At 39.7% G+C, this 15,082-nt stretch overlaps 1 protein-coding gene across 2 annotated transcripts in view; it reads left to right on the forward strand.

Moving 5' to 3' along the window:
• Positions 1 to 15,082, forward strand: part of mettl15 (methyltransferase 15, mitochondrial 12S rRNA N4-cytidine) — a 142,695-nt gene that overhangs the window by 3,164 nt on the left and 124,449 nt on the right. The window contains exon 2 of one of the 2 annotated variants that reach the window (XM_072592720.1): positions 617 to 781. The exons of the other annotated variant lie outside the window; for it this stretch is intronic. Coding sequence (XP_072448821.1) covers positions 671 to 781 — 111 coding nt within the window. The 5' untranslated portion in view covers positions 617 to 670. The remainder of the gene's footprint in view (positions 1 to 616; positions 782 to 15,082) is intronic. 2 annotated transcript variants of the gene reach the window in all.

A 15,082-nucleotide genomic window follows, 5' to 3' on the forward strand; every position in this document is an offset into this window, starting at 1 on the left:
CACCCTGGCAATGCTTTTCTACAACCTCTACTATCAGGAAGCAGGTACAGAAGCCTGAACACACACATCACCCGGTTTTGAACAGTTTTTACCCTACTGTTGTTGGAATACTGAATGGACTGACAAACTCTTGGCATTCGCCTGTACCTGTGTTTTGGTTTTTGCTGCTGTTTACCTATTATTTACTTATCTATGCTATTTAACTATGTGGAGAAAGTGAGGACTGCAGATGCCGGAGCTCAGAGCTGAAAATGTGTTGCTGGAAAAGCGCAGCAGGTCAGGCAGCATCCAAGGAGCAGGAGAATCGACGTTTCGGGCATGAGCCCTTCTTCAGGAATCATTCCTGAAGAAGGGCTCATGCCCGAAACGTCGATTCTCCTGCTCCTTGGATGCTGCCTGACCTGCTGCGCTTTTCCAGCAACACATTTTCAGCTATTTAACTATGTGGTCTGTCTGTATTGCTCACAAGGCAAAGCTTTTCACTATGCCTTGGTACATGTAACAATAAATTCAATAAATAAATTCAAACACATTGAATAACAAACAGAAGCTGCTGGAGAAACTCAGTAAGTCTGGCAACATTTGTAGAGAGAAAGAGTTAATGTTTCCATTCCAGTGACTTCTTCAGGAGAAAGTGAGGCCTGCAGATGCTGGAGACCAGAGTTGAAAAATGTGGTGCTGGAAAAACACAGCAGGCCAGGCAGCCTCCGAGGAGCAGGAGAATCGAAGTTTCGGGCATAAGATTCATGAAGAACGGCTATCAGTGACTTCTTCAGACCTGGTAGGTATGAAGAAGTGGTATGTTTATGCTGATGATGGGGTGGTGGCAGAACGGAGTGAGCGAATAAGTGGCGACAGTCTAAGAGAGGAATATCGTTAGGTGGATAGAGGGGATTGTTGAGAGGAGCAAATTACTGCAGATGTTGGAATCTGTACTGAAAATAACAAATTCTGGAGATCACAATGCGTCAGGCAGCATCCATGGAGAGAAAACAGGCTAACATTTCGAGTCTAGATGAAACATTTGCTTGCTGTCTCTCCTTGGATGCCGTCTGACCCATTGTGATCTCCAACATTTGTTGTTTTCAGGAGGGATTGTCGATAGTCGGTCAGGGAAGAAGGAAGCTGAATAAGTGATAATGGGAGCTATGCATTGTTGCAAATGGGTTGGCTGTGCTGTGTCTTGGTCGGACCTCTGGTGTGGGGTTGGTAAATAAACATGAAAAGAAGTGCTCATGCTTTATTATTATTATTATTATTATTATTATTAATAAACTCAATTTTGAGGACTGAAGGTTGTAAGGTCCCGAAGTTGGAAGATGAGACATTGTTCTTCCAGCTTGAGTTGAGCCTTGTGGAGCACTGTAGCATGCCTGAGACAGAAATATTGATATGGGAACATGGTGGTGTGTTGAAGTGTCAGGCAACTAGAAGTTGAAGGTCCTCTTTATGGACAGAATGTCGGTGCTCCACAGAACAGTCACTCAGTCAATATCTTCAATAACCTTGAGGTTGATGCATGCTTTTAACACTCAAAAATTGACATGCAATGATTTCTAATTCGTCAAAGTCCATTTCTTACAGCGCAATAATATTCCACACAGGTGTAAATCAAACAAGATACTTGGAGATGTGGAAGAACTCCAAAGGCTGCATTTTAATAGAAACCATTCAGTAAGTTAGGTAGTGTGCATAGAGAGAAAAAATAACTGGCTTTTCAGGTTAACAACTTTTCAAAACAACCAGGAGATGTGAGGGAGGGAACAATTTTTAAGCAACTTGGACTTGGTTGGGGTTGTGAGGGGAAGGAGCGTGGTGTGTTTAGCAGAAAAACTGATGAGGTGGAGGCAGGGAGAGTTGTGCCATAAAATGAATTATGGTACTAAGCAGATAGTGGGACACAAATTAAAAAAAATTAGAAATAGGCATTGAGAAATTATGAATATTTACAGCACAATGGAAGAGAGCAACAGAAACATGAAGCATTTGCTGGCGAAAATAAATCCTCTGCGACCTGCAAGTTGGCTTGAGAAAAGTAGGTCATCAGCAAGTGGGTGAACGTCCTTCACTGAGCATGTTCTAATAGGGCATCACTAGATCATACTTCCTTCAATGGCAGTGGTTTCAGGATATACCAGCCAAAAAAAATGTTCAGTCCTTGGTTAAAAAGATGAGGTGTTCTATAAGTTTATGTTGAGCATTGCCAAAATAATGAAAAAGGCCAAGGACACAAAGGTCAAATGCCAAGTGACTGAATGCTCAGCATCGCGCCAGCTGCTTGACTGGAGGTGTTCAGCATAGCTAGCAACCAATCTGTGTGAGGTCTCCCTCATGTATCAGAGACCACTTTGCAAACAGTGAAGCCAGGTGCAGTGTTTGGGCCTCCAGTTGGGAAGGGAGGGAGAGTTTCATTTTCTCCACTTAGGAAGACTCTGATAAAGTGGAATTGGTTTTGCGGGATGGTGATGGAAGAATGAACCCAGGCTGCCACAAAGGCAGTGGTCACTTCAGAATAGATATTGAGATCGTATAATTTATTAGCTACATTTGTTTCAATGCTCAACATCAGAAAAGAGTTTTGGAATGTTGGTTTGTACATGCAGCAGTTTTTAACGAAAGAACATTAGATTTGGTTTGCAATATTTCAATTAGTCAAGTATTACTTAATGTCTGGTGAAGTGTCATCTGGACTCAAAACGTTAGCTTGATTTCTTTCCATGGATGCTGTCTGACCCACTGATCTCCAGCATTTGTTTATTATGTAAAGTATATCTGTTATAAATTACAGTTATACAATTTTGGGCGGCATGATAGCTCAGTGGTTAGTACTGCTGCCTCACAGCACCAGGGTCCCAGGTTTGATTCCAGCCTCTGGCAGACTGTGCAAACTCCACACAGACATTCTCCCCATGTCTGCGTGGGTTTGCTCCGGTTTCTTCCCACAGTCCAAAGTTGTGCAGGTCAGGTGGATTGCCATGCTAAATTGCCCATAGTGTTAGGTGCATTAGTCAGAGGGAAATGGGTCTGGGTGGGTTACTCTTCAGAGGGTCGGTTTGCACTTGTTGGGCCGAAAAGGTCTGTTTTCACACTGTAGGGAATCTAATCTAATCCAATAATATTATTAATTATCGATGCCCATGCCTATTTTTAATCAATCATATGATAAAATATATCATGAGAAATTTAAACTTGTCACACTAATTGTACTTTCTTGCAAGTGCTATCATGGTATTAGTAGTGGGAGATTACAGTTTAAGTGTATCAAGTTGGGATAGTCTCCTCTAAATAATATGCTAATATTTTGTTCCAATTTACAAGAAGAGAAATACTTTTGAAATGGAGCAGAGTTACACTTGTTGGTCATTGTTTAAATCAATCCCTCCCTGCCATCTTAATATAAATATACAAGAAAACAAATTCTAATTATTTTATGATTATTCGTTATTTTCTTCCCAATCTTTACTCCAATTGTTTGTTTGTAGTTTGTTTTTACTGCTACCAGGGATGAACAGAAACAAGTTTGAGACAAGATGCCTTCACCATAAGGTAGAGAAACCAGAGGTTCCACTGATGCTGGTTTGCAAAGCAATATAGTTAGGTAGTGAGATTGGATTTCATTTTTTTGGGCAAAGAGAAAGCTGATAGGATTCAAGGGATCGTAGAAAGCAGGATGCAAAATTGACTGTGACAGGAAGCAAATGATCATTGTTAACAGATTTATTTTTACATTTGGAAGGTTGTTTCCATTGGGGTTCAGCAGAGCTCAGTAGTAGATCCCCCTACCTTTTATGACATATATTAAAAGCCTGAACATATGATCAAGAAGCTTGTGGGCAACACAGAAATTTGCTACTTGGTTGATAGCATGGAGGATAACTGTGGACAGCAGGAGAGTATCAGTGGACATGTGAAATGGGCAGAAAAATATGAAATGGAAATCAATAAGTGTAGGTGATGTACTTGGAGACATCAAACAAGGCAACGAAGCTTACAGTAAATGAAATTATGCTGATGGTTGGAGGGGAGCGAATGTCCACAGATCCTTAAAGGTAGCAGGACTGTTGATAAGGTGGATAAGAGTCTTTTATTGTCCTGTTTCTTTTTTAGCCAAGGTATGGAATATGAGAGCAAGATGGTTATGCTAGAACTGTAGAAATCCGTACTCCGTCCACAACCTGAGTACTGTGTGCAGTTCTATATGCTTCATTGCTGAAAAGATATACCGCATGTGGTATAGGGGAAATGTACAAGGATTTTGCCAGGACTGTATGGGCATATGCAGTTTGTTGTTTTTGGATCAGGGAAGTATGAGTGGCGATTTCATTGAGGTGTACAAGTTTGTGAAATGCCTATTTAACTGAGCAGAGAGGCCAGTGACTTATATCACATAAATTTAAAATAGAAAGATTACAGGGGAGATGGGAGATTTTCACTCAGAGGGTGGCAGGGATTTGGAACTCTGCTTGAAATGTTGGTAGAGACAGAATCCCTTGACTCATTTAAGAGGTGTCTAGATGTGCACATGAAGTCTTGGAACATGCAGCGCTTCAGTCTAAGTGCTGGAACGTGGGATTAGACCGGGTGGGTCATTTTCTGATCAGCACAGAAGATTGACTATTGGCCTCTTTCTGTGCTATAAGCCTTCTGTTATTCTTCTAATGTTTTAAGACCAATGTTTAAACTTTTTTTAGTCGCATTAATTTTAAAAGTGGGTTGTTTGTGGGTTTTGGAGGCCATGTGAAGATGCACAAAGGGAGATTATGATCTTAGGTCATGAGGATCCCTCAGATACACATAGCACACACCACAGTATATAAGCCCTGCCCCCCCCCCCCCCCCCCCCCCCCCCCCCCTCCATTTTGCACCATCTTGGTGAAAAAGCAGGGATACTATTCTATCACATGCATAAGCAAACTAATCATATTGTGGCAAGGAAAGCATAAAGTTCTAATTAATTGACTTGTTAATAATTCAATTATTTATCATTTCTTTAAAATTGCAGCAGCTATTGATTTTTTTGGCACCTGCCGAAAATATTAATGGAAAGCAGGGTGTTGACATCAGGTTTTCAATGCAACATTATCAAATCAAATTTCACATGGGCATGGGGCGGCACAGTCCTAATTCGCAAATTGAAAGACCCAGCCATTGGATCTTGGCCTAGAGCAGCAATTAAAATTAACACCAGAATGAGCATATAAATTTGGATTAAGAAGTCAGAGCTGAAATTAGGTGAGACTCTTTCATGAGCAGGGCAGAGACAATACGTAACAGTTGAAAATTAAAATCCATGGACCAGAACACTATTGTGTAATATATTTATTGGGCAGACTGTGTGGAGCGAGCAAGAAGGAGCCACTGGTCAAGTTCCAACTGGGAAAATGGTTGGATCAGTCGATATTTGAGAGAATAAAATATCAACTGAATCACTGATGAAGCTTGCCAGTGGAGGAAAAGAATGTTAATCAGTTTACCAGGATATTCTGATGTTAGTGTCACATAGTAACAGATCAGCAAAAGTGAAACAACACATAGAAACAACACAAGCAAAGTAAAGACAGGACTGCTAGGTGCGGGTAAGACTTAAATCCAATCAAAATAAACAAAAAGAATGATTTAAGAAACAGGTGAAGAGAAGCATGAAGCGCGTAAGATTTTAAGTAGCAGCAGAAGCATTATGGATCAATGGAATCCAAGCCAGAGACAATTCATGCAATTCTGGAGGCAGCATGAAGTCAATTAGAATCTATTGTCACAAGGAAAGATAATTGAGCAGTGCCTAGTTTCATTTCTTGGAAATCAAATAGGACCAAAGCAACTTGATGCGGAGAGAAAGGAGTTCCTGTTGGAACAGGTCTTTAACATAAAGATTAAACTTGTAAGTTAAGCTAAAGAGTGAGGCAGTATGATTGTTGGTAGAGTAAAGGCCATTGCTGAGGATTTGCCATAAATAGAGCTCAGTGGGAGATGTTTTGATGCAATTTTCCTTGGTAAACTGAAGGATTTTAAAATACATATTGTGCGTTTTATTTGGTTTACTTGTTTCATAGTTAAATAGCATTCACAATATCATTCAACGTTGCATATCTGAAAAGCAATCAGAATAGCAGCACTCTAAAACAACGCGTATCGTGCTTCAGTTAAAGTACTGGTACATCCGTTTTCACATTTTCAGCAGTTGATTTCAATGTGCATTAGTAATGTAGTTCAGTTCAAATTGATTAAGCTATTTCATCATCCACTCATTGTGGTCATTTGCTCAACACCATTATTTTGGTATTGTGAATAAGATTTTATATGGTAGAATTAATTATGACTGTATTAGAATTATTGTTCCCATGTAACAATTAGTCCAGTATTTCTGATAAAACTTGCTTCCTATTAATCTTAACTTTGGTAAGAGTAGGTAGGTCACAGTCTCAGCAATGAATTATTGTTATTCCTAACTCAGTAAGGAGAATGCAGTTTTTCTGCATGTTACCTGACTTTGAGAAAACTAAAATGAACCTCAATGATCTGAAGTCTCATGGGCAAATATGCTCTCCAAGCAAACATGTAGGACGTTGCCGTTTGAATTGGCTATAACAGGCAAGTGGCAAGAACAGGAAGGCAGATTACTACCTCAATGGTATCAAATTAGGTAAAGGGGCTGTTCAGAGAGATCTGGGTGTTCTTGTCCACCAGTCAATGAAGGCAAGCATGCAGGTACAGCAGGTCGTGAAGAAGGCTAATAGCATGCTGGCCTTCATAACAAGAGGAATTGAGTATAGAAGCAAAGAGGTGCTTCTGCAGCTGTACAGAGCCCTGATGAGACCACACCTGGAATAACTGTGTACAGTTCTGGTCTCCAAATTTGAGGAAAGACATTCTGGCTATTGAGGGAGTGCAGCGTAGGTTCACGAGGTCAATTCCTGGAATGGCAGGATTGCCTTACATGGAAAGACTGAAGCGACTGGGCTTGTATACCCTTGAGTTTAGAAGACTGAGAGGGGATCTGATTGAAACGTTTAGGATTATGAAAGGATTGGACACTTTGGCAGGAGGAAACATATTTCCGCTGATGGGGGAGTGCCGAACCAGAGGACACAACTTAAAAATACGGGGTAGACCATTTAGGACAGAGATGAGGAGAAACTACTTCACCCAGAGAGTGGTGGCTGTGTGGAATGCTTTGCCCCAGAGGGCAGTGGAGGCCCAGTCTCTGGATTCATTTAAGAAAGAATTGGATAGAGCTCTTAAAGATAGTGGAGTCAAGGGTTATGGAGATAAGGCTGGAACAGGATACTGATTGAGAATGATCAGCCATGATCATATTGAATGGCGGTGCAGGCTCGAAGGGCTGAATGGCCTACTCCTGCATCTATTGTCTAAATGCTATGCATTCTGGCATATAATTTTGGTAATAATATTGGGTGAAGGCCATACATGTGAAGTTTAAATTTGTCTCATCCTCTTTTTCTCTAAATCTCAAGTTGTTTAAAAAAATGAAAACAGGCCTCCTACTAGCTGAGTGTGGCTCTTATATTATTGATGCATTATTGATCTTCCATCACTTTCTGATTTTCACATTTGCGTATCCTAACTATCAGAATGAAAAGGTCCTGTGTAGATGTTGGTACAGAGGATTCATCGCAAGGAAATCAAAAACTCCTATGATCTTCTGTTTGGAAAAAAATGTGTGATTCATCAGCACCATCCTCAATTGTTGGGATGAACATAAAATGCATCTCTTGGAGATATGCAAACTGAGAAACAAAAATATTCAAAATTCCCATTGAAAGCCAATGGCTTGCTATTCACCTTATCTATGCTTCTCAGGATTTTATAGACCTCTGTAAGATACCCTTCAATCGCATTTGCTCCAGTGAAAAGAAAGTCCCAGCCTATCCTTAAGTCAAACCCTCCAGTCCCTGCGACATCCTGGTAAATCTTTTCTGAACACTCTCCAATTTAATAATATCCTTCCTCTAGCTGGGTGACCATAACTATGCAATACTCCAAAAGTGGCCTCACCAATGTGCCATACAGCCTGAACATGATGTCCCAACTCCTATACTCAGTAGTCTGAGCAATGAAGGCAAGCATGCTAAGTGCCTTGTTAACAACCCTGTTGACCTGTGATGCTTTCAAAGAATTATCTACCTGAAACCCTGGGTCTCTGTTTGAAAACATTACCAAGGGGCTAACCATTAACAGTATAAGTCCTGCTCTTGTTTGTTTAAACAAAATGCAACATCTTGCATTTATCCAAATAAAACTCCTTCTGCCCCTCCTCAGCCCATTGGCCCAATTGATCAAGATTCCTTTGTAATCTTAGATAACCTTCTTCACTGTCGACTATACCACCAATTTTGGTGTCATTTGCAAACCTTATTAACCATGCCTCCTAAATTCTCAACTAAATGTTATGTTTATAAATATTACAAACAGAAGTGAAAGCAGCACCTCCAGCCACAGGCCTCCAGTCCGAAAAACAATCCTCCATCAATGCCTTCTGTTTCTGATTGTCAGGCCAATTTTGTATCCATTTGGCTAGCTTTCTCTGAATCCCATGTGATCTAACTAATTCGTCTGTCGTGTAGAATCTTGTCAAAGACTTTACTAAGTCCATGTTGGCAACGTCTACTGCTCTGCCCTCATCAATTTTTTTGGTTACATCTTCAAAAAAAAAACTGAGTCAAGATTTTGTGATGCACAATTTCCTATGCACCAAGCTATGCCGACTAACTCTAATCAGTCCTTGCCTTTTCAAATGCATGTAAATCTTATCTGTCAAACTACCTTCCAATAGCTTACCCAACACTACTGTGTAGACCCATGAGTCTAAATTTCCAGGCTTTTCCTTACAGCCTTTTAAAAATAAACGCATAACATTAGCCACTCTTCAGTCCTCTGGTACCTCACCTGTTGCCATATATGACACAAATATCCCTGTTTTGAGGCCCTGCAATTTCTTCCCTAACTTCTCACAACATTTTGGGATATACTTGAGCCCGGTCCTGGAGCTGTAGTCACCTTTATTTTTTTAAGATCTCCAGCACTTTCTCATTTGTAACTCAGACTCTTCAAGACATCAATATGTATTTCCTTCAGTTCCCGAGCTTTCATTTCTTTCTCCACTGTAAACATTTAAAAGTGACTTGAGGGGAAACATTTGCACATTGAGGGTGGTTTGTGTGTAGAATGAACTGCCAGAGGAAGTGGTCAATGCAGGTGTAGTTACAACATTTAAAAAACATTTGGACAGGTATAGGAATAAGAAAGCTTTAGAGCGATATGGGCCAAACGCAGATAAATGTAACTTGCTTAGTTTGCGAAACTTCGTTGGCATGGACAAGTTGGACTGAGTAGTCAATACAGCATGGAAACAGACTTATGGCTGACAAGTGTTTAGGAAGAATAGTTGCCTGTTTTACAAAAGGAATGAAATAGTATTAATACAGTTTTTCTAATATTTATTACAAAGTTACTCTTTTCTTTGGAATTTGCAATATTTAATATTGTAATAAGTTAATTTCTAGATGTAAAACTTGTAAATGAAATTGTTATTTTGCTCTTTTCCTTAATGTGGTTTCAGCAGTATTGAAAGGTGGAGAGTTACAAACTTAAATTTGCCAATTGGATTTGTGGATTATTTAAAAACAAACTTTACTTGAATCACTTGATTTGTTTTCTACCTGGTTCAACTGTGATATGCTCTATTTTTTAACACATGAATAATTATTGAATAAGGGATAATATTTTGTTAATCTGACCCAGTTTGGACAAGTGCATTAAAGGTATAGTTACGAGATCAAAGAAATGAGTTAGCAATATGAAGGATTAGAGATTTGAGCAGATAAAATGGCAGAAAGGAAATTATTTTACAAAGACGTATACCTCTCTAAAAGTCATAAGTATGAGCATAATTCTTATGTTTCCTAATTTTTGCAGATTTGAATATCTCTGTTTGAGTGACATTTTCTTGAATGTTTTTGTAGTTAATAGTCCTTAAATTAGTATTCTGTTCTCTTTGATTAAGAGATGTCATAATGTAAAATCAAATTGAGCACACAAGAACAAGTAGTGATTAATTTTCCTCTTGTGGTGCAGTGTTAGTGTCTCTATCACAGAGTTGGAGGCCCAGGTTCAAGTCCCACTTACTCTAGTGGTGTGATAACATCTCTGAACAGGTGGATCAGAAAAATAGGTTAAATTAAAGTGACTAGTTCAGGTACTGCATTGGTTCTGCTGTTTGCATTCCTCAATATAAATCAAAATTTAACAACACTACAGCAAAATTCTGTGGATGCTGGAAGTATAAACTAGAAAGAGGAAATGCTGAAAATTCCCAGCGGATTGGATTGCATATGTGAAGAGCGAAAATGGCAATGAAGACTCAAATTGTGAATACAACAGCTACCATTTTTGTGGTGTGAGTGTAACTATTCTGCCATTCAGACTCTGGGCACACCTTTTGGGTGTCTATTTGTCCCATTGCCATTTGCTTCATTTTGCTTTGCATCATGAAACATTTTGTCATTTAATCTGTCCAGCTGGCACTCTGTCACTGATTTCCCTTTTGGTCATCTATGCACCCTTCCCCATTTTATTTGTTCAAACGTTATAAATTTTTATAGTTTGACAAAAGGCTGCAGGCTTGAAATATTACCTCATTCCTCTCTTCACAGATGTTGCCAGACTTGCTGAGTATTTTCAGCATAATTCTGTTTTTATTGCAGAAAGAATAATTTTCCCTTTGAGTTATTTTGCATTGCGGGTGTAAATATTTTTGTATCATTTAATATGTGCCAGTTGTCTTTGAGAAAATCACTGGCTTTGGTTCTAAGGGTAATATATGTGATTTCATTCTTAATGGAATATTTATATGCGGAATGCATTGTTTCTTTAGATTTAATTTCTCAGCCTACATTTCAGATTTTGACTTTTTTTTAACAGGTTCATAGGCATTCATATAGTCATCGAGATATACAGCACAAAAACAGACCCTTTGGTCCAACTCATCCATGCCAACCAGATAACTTATATAAATCTAATCCCATTTGCTATCATTTGGCCTATATCAATCTAAACCTTTCCTATTCATTTACTCATCGAGATTGCTTTTAAATGTTGTAATTGTGCCAACCTCTGGCAGCTCATTCCATGCGTACACCACCCTCTGCATGAACAAGTAGCTCCTTTAGGTAGGCAAACACAGATGTCCAGAGGTTCTTGAAGTTAACCACCAGAGGCAGTAGCTATGAAGGTTCACTACTGGGTAAGACGGCAATAGAGATTTCTTTCTCCTTTGATACACGTTACACCACCTGGTCAGTGCCTTTGTGTCCCTATCTCCTTTTTTAAAGAGCTGTTTTGAATTTCTTTCCCCCAAAGTTCCAAAACATTGCAACAGTTTATCAAACAGTAATTACTGCTCCTAGAATTCGAGGAAATCAGCTCCAATACTGAAAATACCTCAGAAAAGGAGTAGTTCTTACAGCCACAATCCTCCATCATGGATTACCTAGAATTCCCCTTTACCACATATGTCATAACTGTCCGGCAATAGTCTAAAATTGCCAGAAATGGATCATAGTATTTCCTATTGCATTTTCCTTTTAAACTTGAGCCATGCATTCTGTTCTTGTTAAAACCCCATAAAATTATTTCATGAATCATTGGTTTTGACAGCCTCTTTGTATGACTTCATGGTTCTAAAAAGTTTCCAGAAGTAAAATAAACTGATTGCCAACCATCGTTTTTATGTAATACTCCCAGATCCTCATGATGAAGTATTTTACTTCATTGAGTTGTAGGTCACTTTTTATAACAAACTGGGAACATACTTTTTCTTCCGGTAGAAGTTTGGTTGGATGAGTCAGCGCACTGAGTCATAGCCAATACAGCAGAGAGAAGAGCGCTAGACTAGCTAATTGGAAACTGCTTAATTAATATTGAGTTCTTAGATAACTTAGTCTGCTATGGCATGTTTTGGATTTTTAAAAAATAATAACCACAGTTCTTGTGAATCCATGTTCTATACCTAGATGTTTGTTCAATAATTTGTTATCTACAAAATGATATACTTGAATGGAGATTGTCTTTTAAAGATCGCATAATTCCAAGCTTTGACTGTTGCATGAGAAGTATCCATACTTTTTCATGTGGTTTATTGCATGGTGTGTAAAAATATTGCATTAAAAAAAATCATCTAAAGGCAAAATTATTTCCAATTTATATCTTTCTAATGTCAAGCAGCCAGGAGAATTTCTCCATACAGCTTAGTCATTCATTAAGAGAATCGAGAATAACCTGAGATTTTTCACATTAATTTAGAATATGATACTCCTGTGAGCATATAGTTCTGATTCTGTCATCATCTTCCTCTCACTGCCTCCATCACTCTTGGATAATCATGACCCAAAGAATATGCAAATACTTTTTGACTTTGTTTGCTTTTATTTATTACATTGGTTCCTGGAGTTTTAACTTTTTTTCCTTTTTAAAAAAAAGTTATTCTTTAGGCTGTTGATAATGCAAGAAAAGCTATAATAATTCGTCATTGCTATTTGCTGTGGGACGTTGATTGGTAGGCTGCCTTCAGTTACTGTAGTGAATATAATGACGCATCCATAGCATCTTGACATCCCTGGATATTGATCCAATGAAAATGAGGGAATGGCCTACTCCTGCTCATTACTTATGTATCTCCAGTCATTGATGATGTGTGACTTAGGTGGGGCAGACATTTGAGGATGGTATTCTTTCTAGATCTGCAGCAATGCTGCAATTTTTGCTTAATGGATTAGATGAGGGTAGTGTTGTCAAAGTAACTTTGACAAGTAAAAATACTCTGCACAGTTTTGGTTCCCATATTTATAAGCCAATAGACTGGTATTAGAGGCAGTAAAAAAGACATTTACCAGGCTGATTCCTGCAATTAAGCTGTTGAATTAGCAAGAACTGCAAAGCAGGTAATGCCTTTATTCATTACATTTCAGAAGAATGAGGGATGATCTTATTGAAACATAGAAAATTCTCATGGAGCACAATGGGGTTAATATTGCAAAGATGTTTCCAGTAGTGTGGGAATTTTGACCTCTGGGATATAGTTAGAGTCATAGAGATGTACAGCATGGAAACAGACGCTTCGGTCCAACCTGTCCACGCCGACCAGATATCCCAACCCAATCTAGTCACACCTGCCATCACTCGGCCCATATCCCTCCAAACCCTTCCTATTCATATACCCATCCAAATGCCTCTTAAATGTTGTAATTGCACCAGCCTCCACCACATCCTCTGGCAGCTCATTCCATACATGTACCACCCTCTGCGTGAAAAAGTTGCCCCTTAGGTCTCTTTTATATCTTTCCCCTCTCCCCCGTAACCAATGCCCTCTAGTTCTGGACTCCCTAAATAGACTTTGTTTATTCATCCTATCCATGCCCCTCATAATTTTGTAATCTTCTATAAGGTCACCCGTCAGCCTCCGACGCTCCAGAGAAAACTGCCCCAGCCTGTTCAGCCTCTCCCTATAGCTCAAATCCTCCAACCCTGGCAACACCCTTGTAAATCTTTTCTGAACCCTTTCAAGTTTCACAACATCTTTCCGATAGGAAGGAGACCAGAATTGCATGTAATATTCCAACAGCGGCCTAACCAATGTCCTGTACTGCTGCAACATGACCTCCCAACTCTGACCAATAAAGGAAAGCATACCAAACACCACCTTCACTATCCCATCTACTTGTGACTCCACTTTCAAGGAGCTATGAACCTGCACTCCAAGGTCTCTTTGTACAGCAACACCCCCTCGGACCTTACCATTAAGTGTACAAGTCCTGCTACGATTTTCTTTCCCAAAATGCAGCACCTCGCATTTATCTAAATTAAACTCCATCTGCCACTTCTCAGCCCATTGGCCCAACTGGTCCAGATCCTGTTGTAATCTGAGGTAACCCTCTTCGCTGTCCACTACACCTTCAATTTTGGTGTCATCTGCAAACTTACTAACTGTACCTTTTTTATGCTCGTATCCAAATCATTTATGTAAATGACAAAAAGTAGAGGGCCCAGCACCGATCCTTGTGGCACTCCACTGGTCACAGGCCTCCAGTCTGAAAAACAACCCTCCACCATCACCTTTGAGCCAGATCTGTATCCAAATGGCTAATTCTCCCTGTGTTCCATGAGATCTAACCTTGCTAATCAGTCTCCCATGGGGAACCTTGTCGAACGCCTTACTGAAGTCCATATAGATCACATCTACTGCTCTGCCCTCATCAATCTTCTTTGTTACTTCTTCAAAAAACTCCATCAAGTTTGTGAGACATGATTTCCCACGCACAAAGCCATGTTGACTATCCCGAATCAGTCCTTGCCTTTCCAAATACATGTACATCCTGTCCCTCAGGATTCCCTCCAACAACTTGCCCACCACAGAGTTCAGACTCATTGGTCTATAGTTCCCTGGCTTGTCTTTACTGCCGTTCTTAAACAGTGGCACCATGTTTGCCAACCTCCAGTCTTCTGGCACTCACCTGTGACTATCGATGATACAAATATCTCAGCAAGAGGCCCAGCAGTCACTTCTCTAGCTTATTTGCAGAACAAAAAGGATACTTGATAAAACTGAGAGAGAGTCATAGAATCATAGAGGTGTACAGCATGGAAACAGACCCTTCAGTCCAAGTCGATCTGAAATCCCAACCCAATCTAGTCCCACCAACCAGCACCCAGCCCATATCCCTCCAAACCCTTCCTATTCGTATATCCATCCAGATGCCGTTTAAGTGTTGCATTTGTACTCCCCTCTATCATTTCCTCTGGAAGCTCATTCCACACACGTACATTCCTCTCTCACCCTAAACCTATGCCCTCCAGTTCTGGACTCCCCCAAGACGGAGAAAAGATCTTGTCTATTTATCCTATTCATGCCCCTCATAATTTTGTAAACCTCTGTAAGATCACCCCTTAGCCTCCAATGCTCCAGGGAAAACAGCCCTAACCTATTCAACCTCTCCCTATAGCTCAAATCCTCCAACCCTGGTAACAGGGTTCCTTGTTGTAAATCTTTTTTGAACCCTTTCAAATTTCA

Source organism: Chiloscyllium punctatum, chromosome 22 (genome assembly GCF_047496795.1).
Source record: "Chiloscyllium punctatum isolate Juve2018m chromosome 22, sChiPun1.3, whole genome shotgun sequence".
Classification (NCBI taxonomy): Eukaryota; Metazoa; Chordata; class Chondrichthyes; order Orectolobiformes; family Hemiscylliidae; genus Chiloscyllium; species Chiloscyllium punctatum.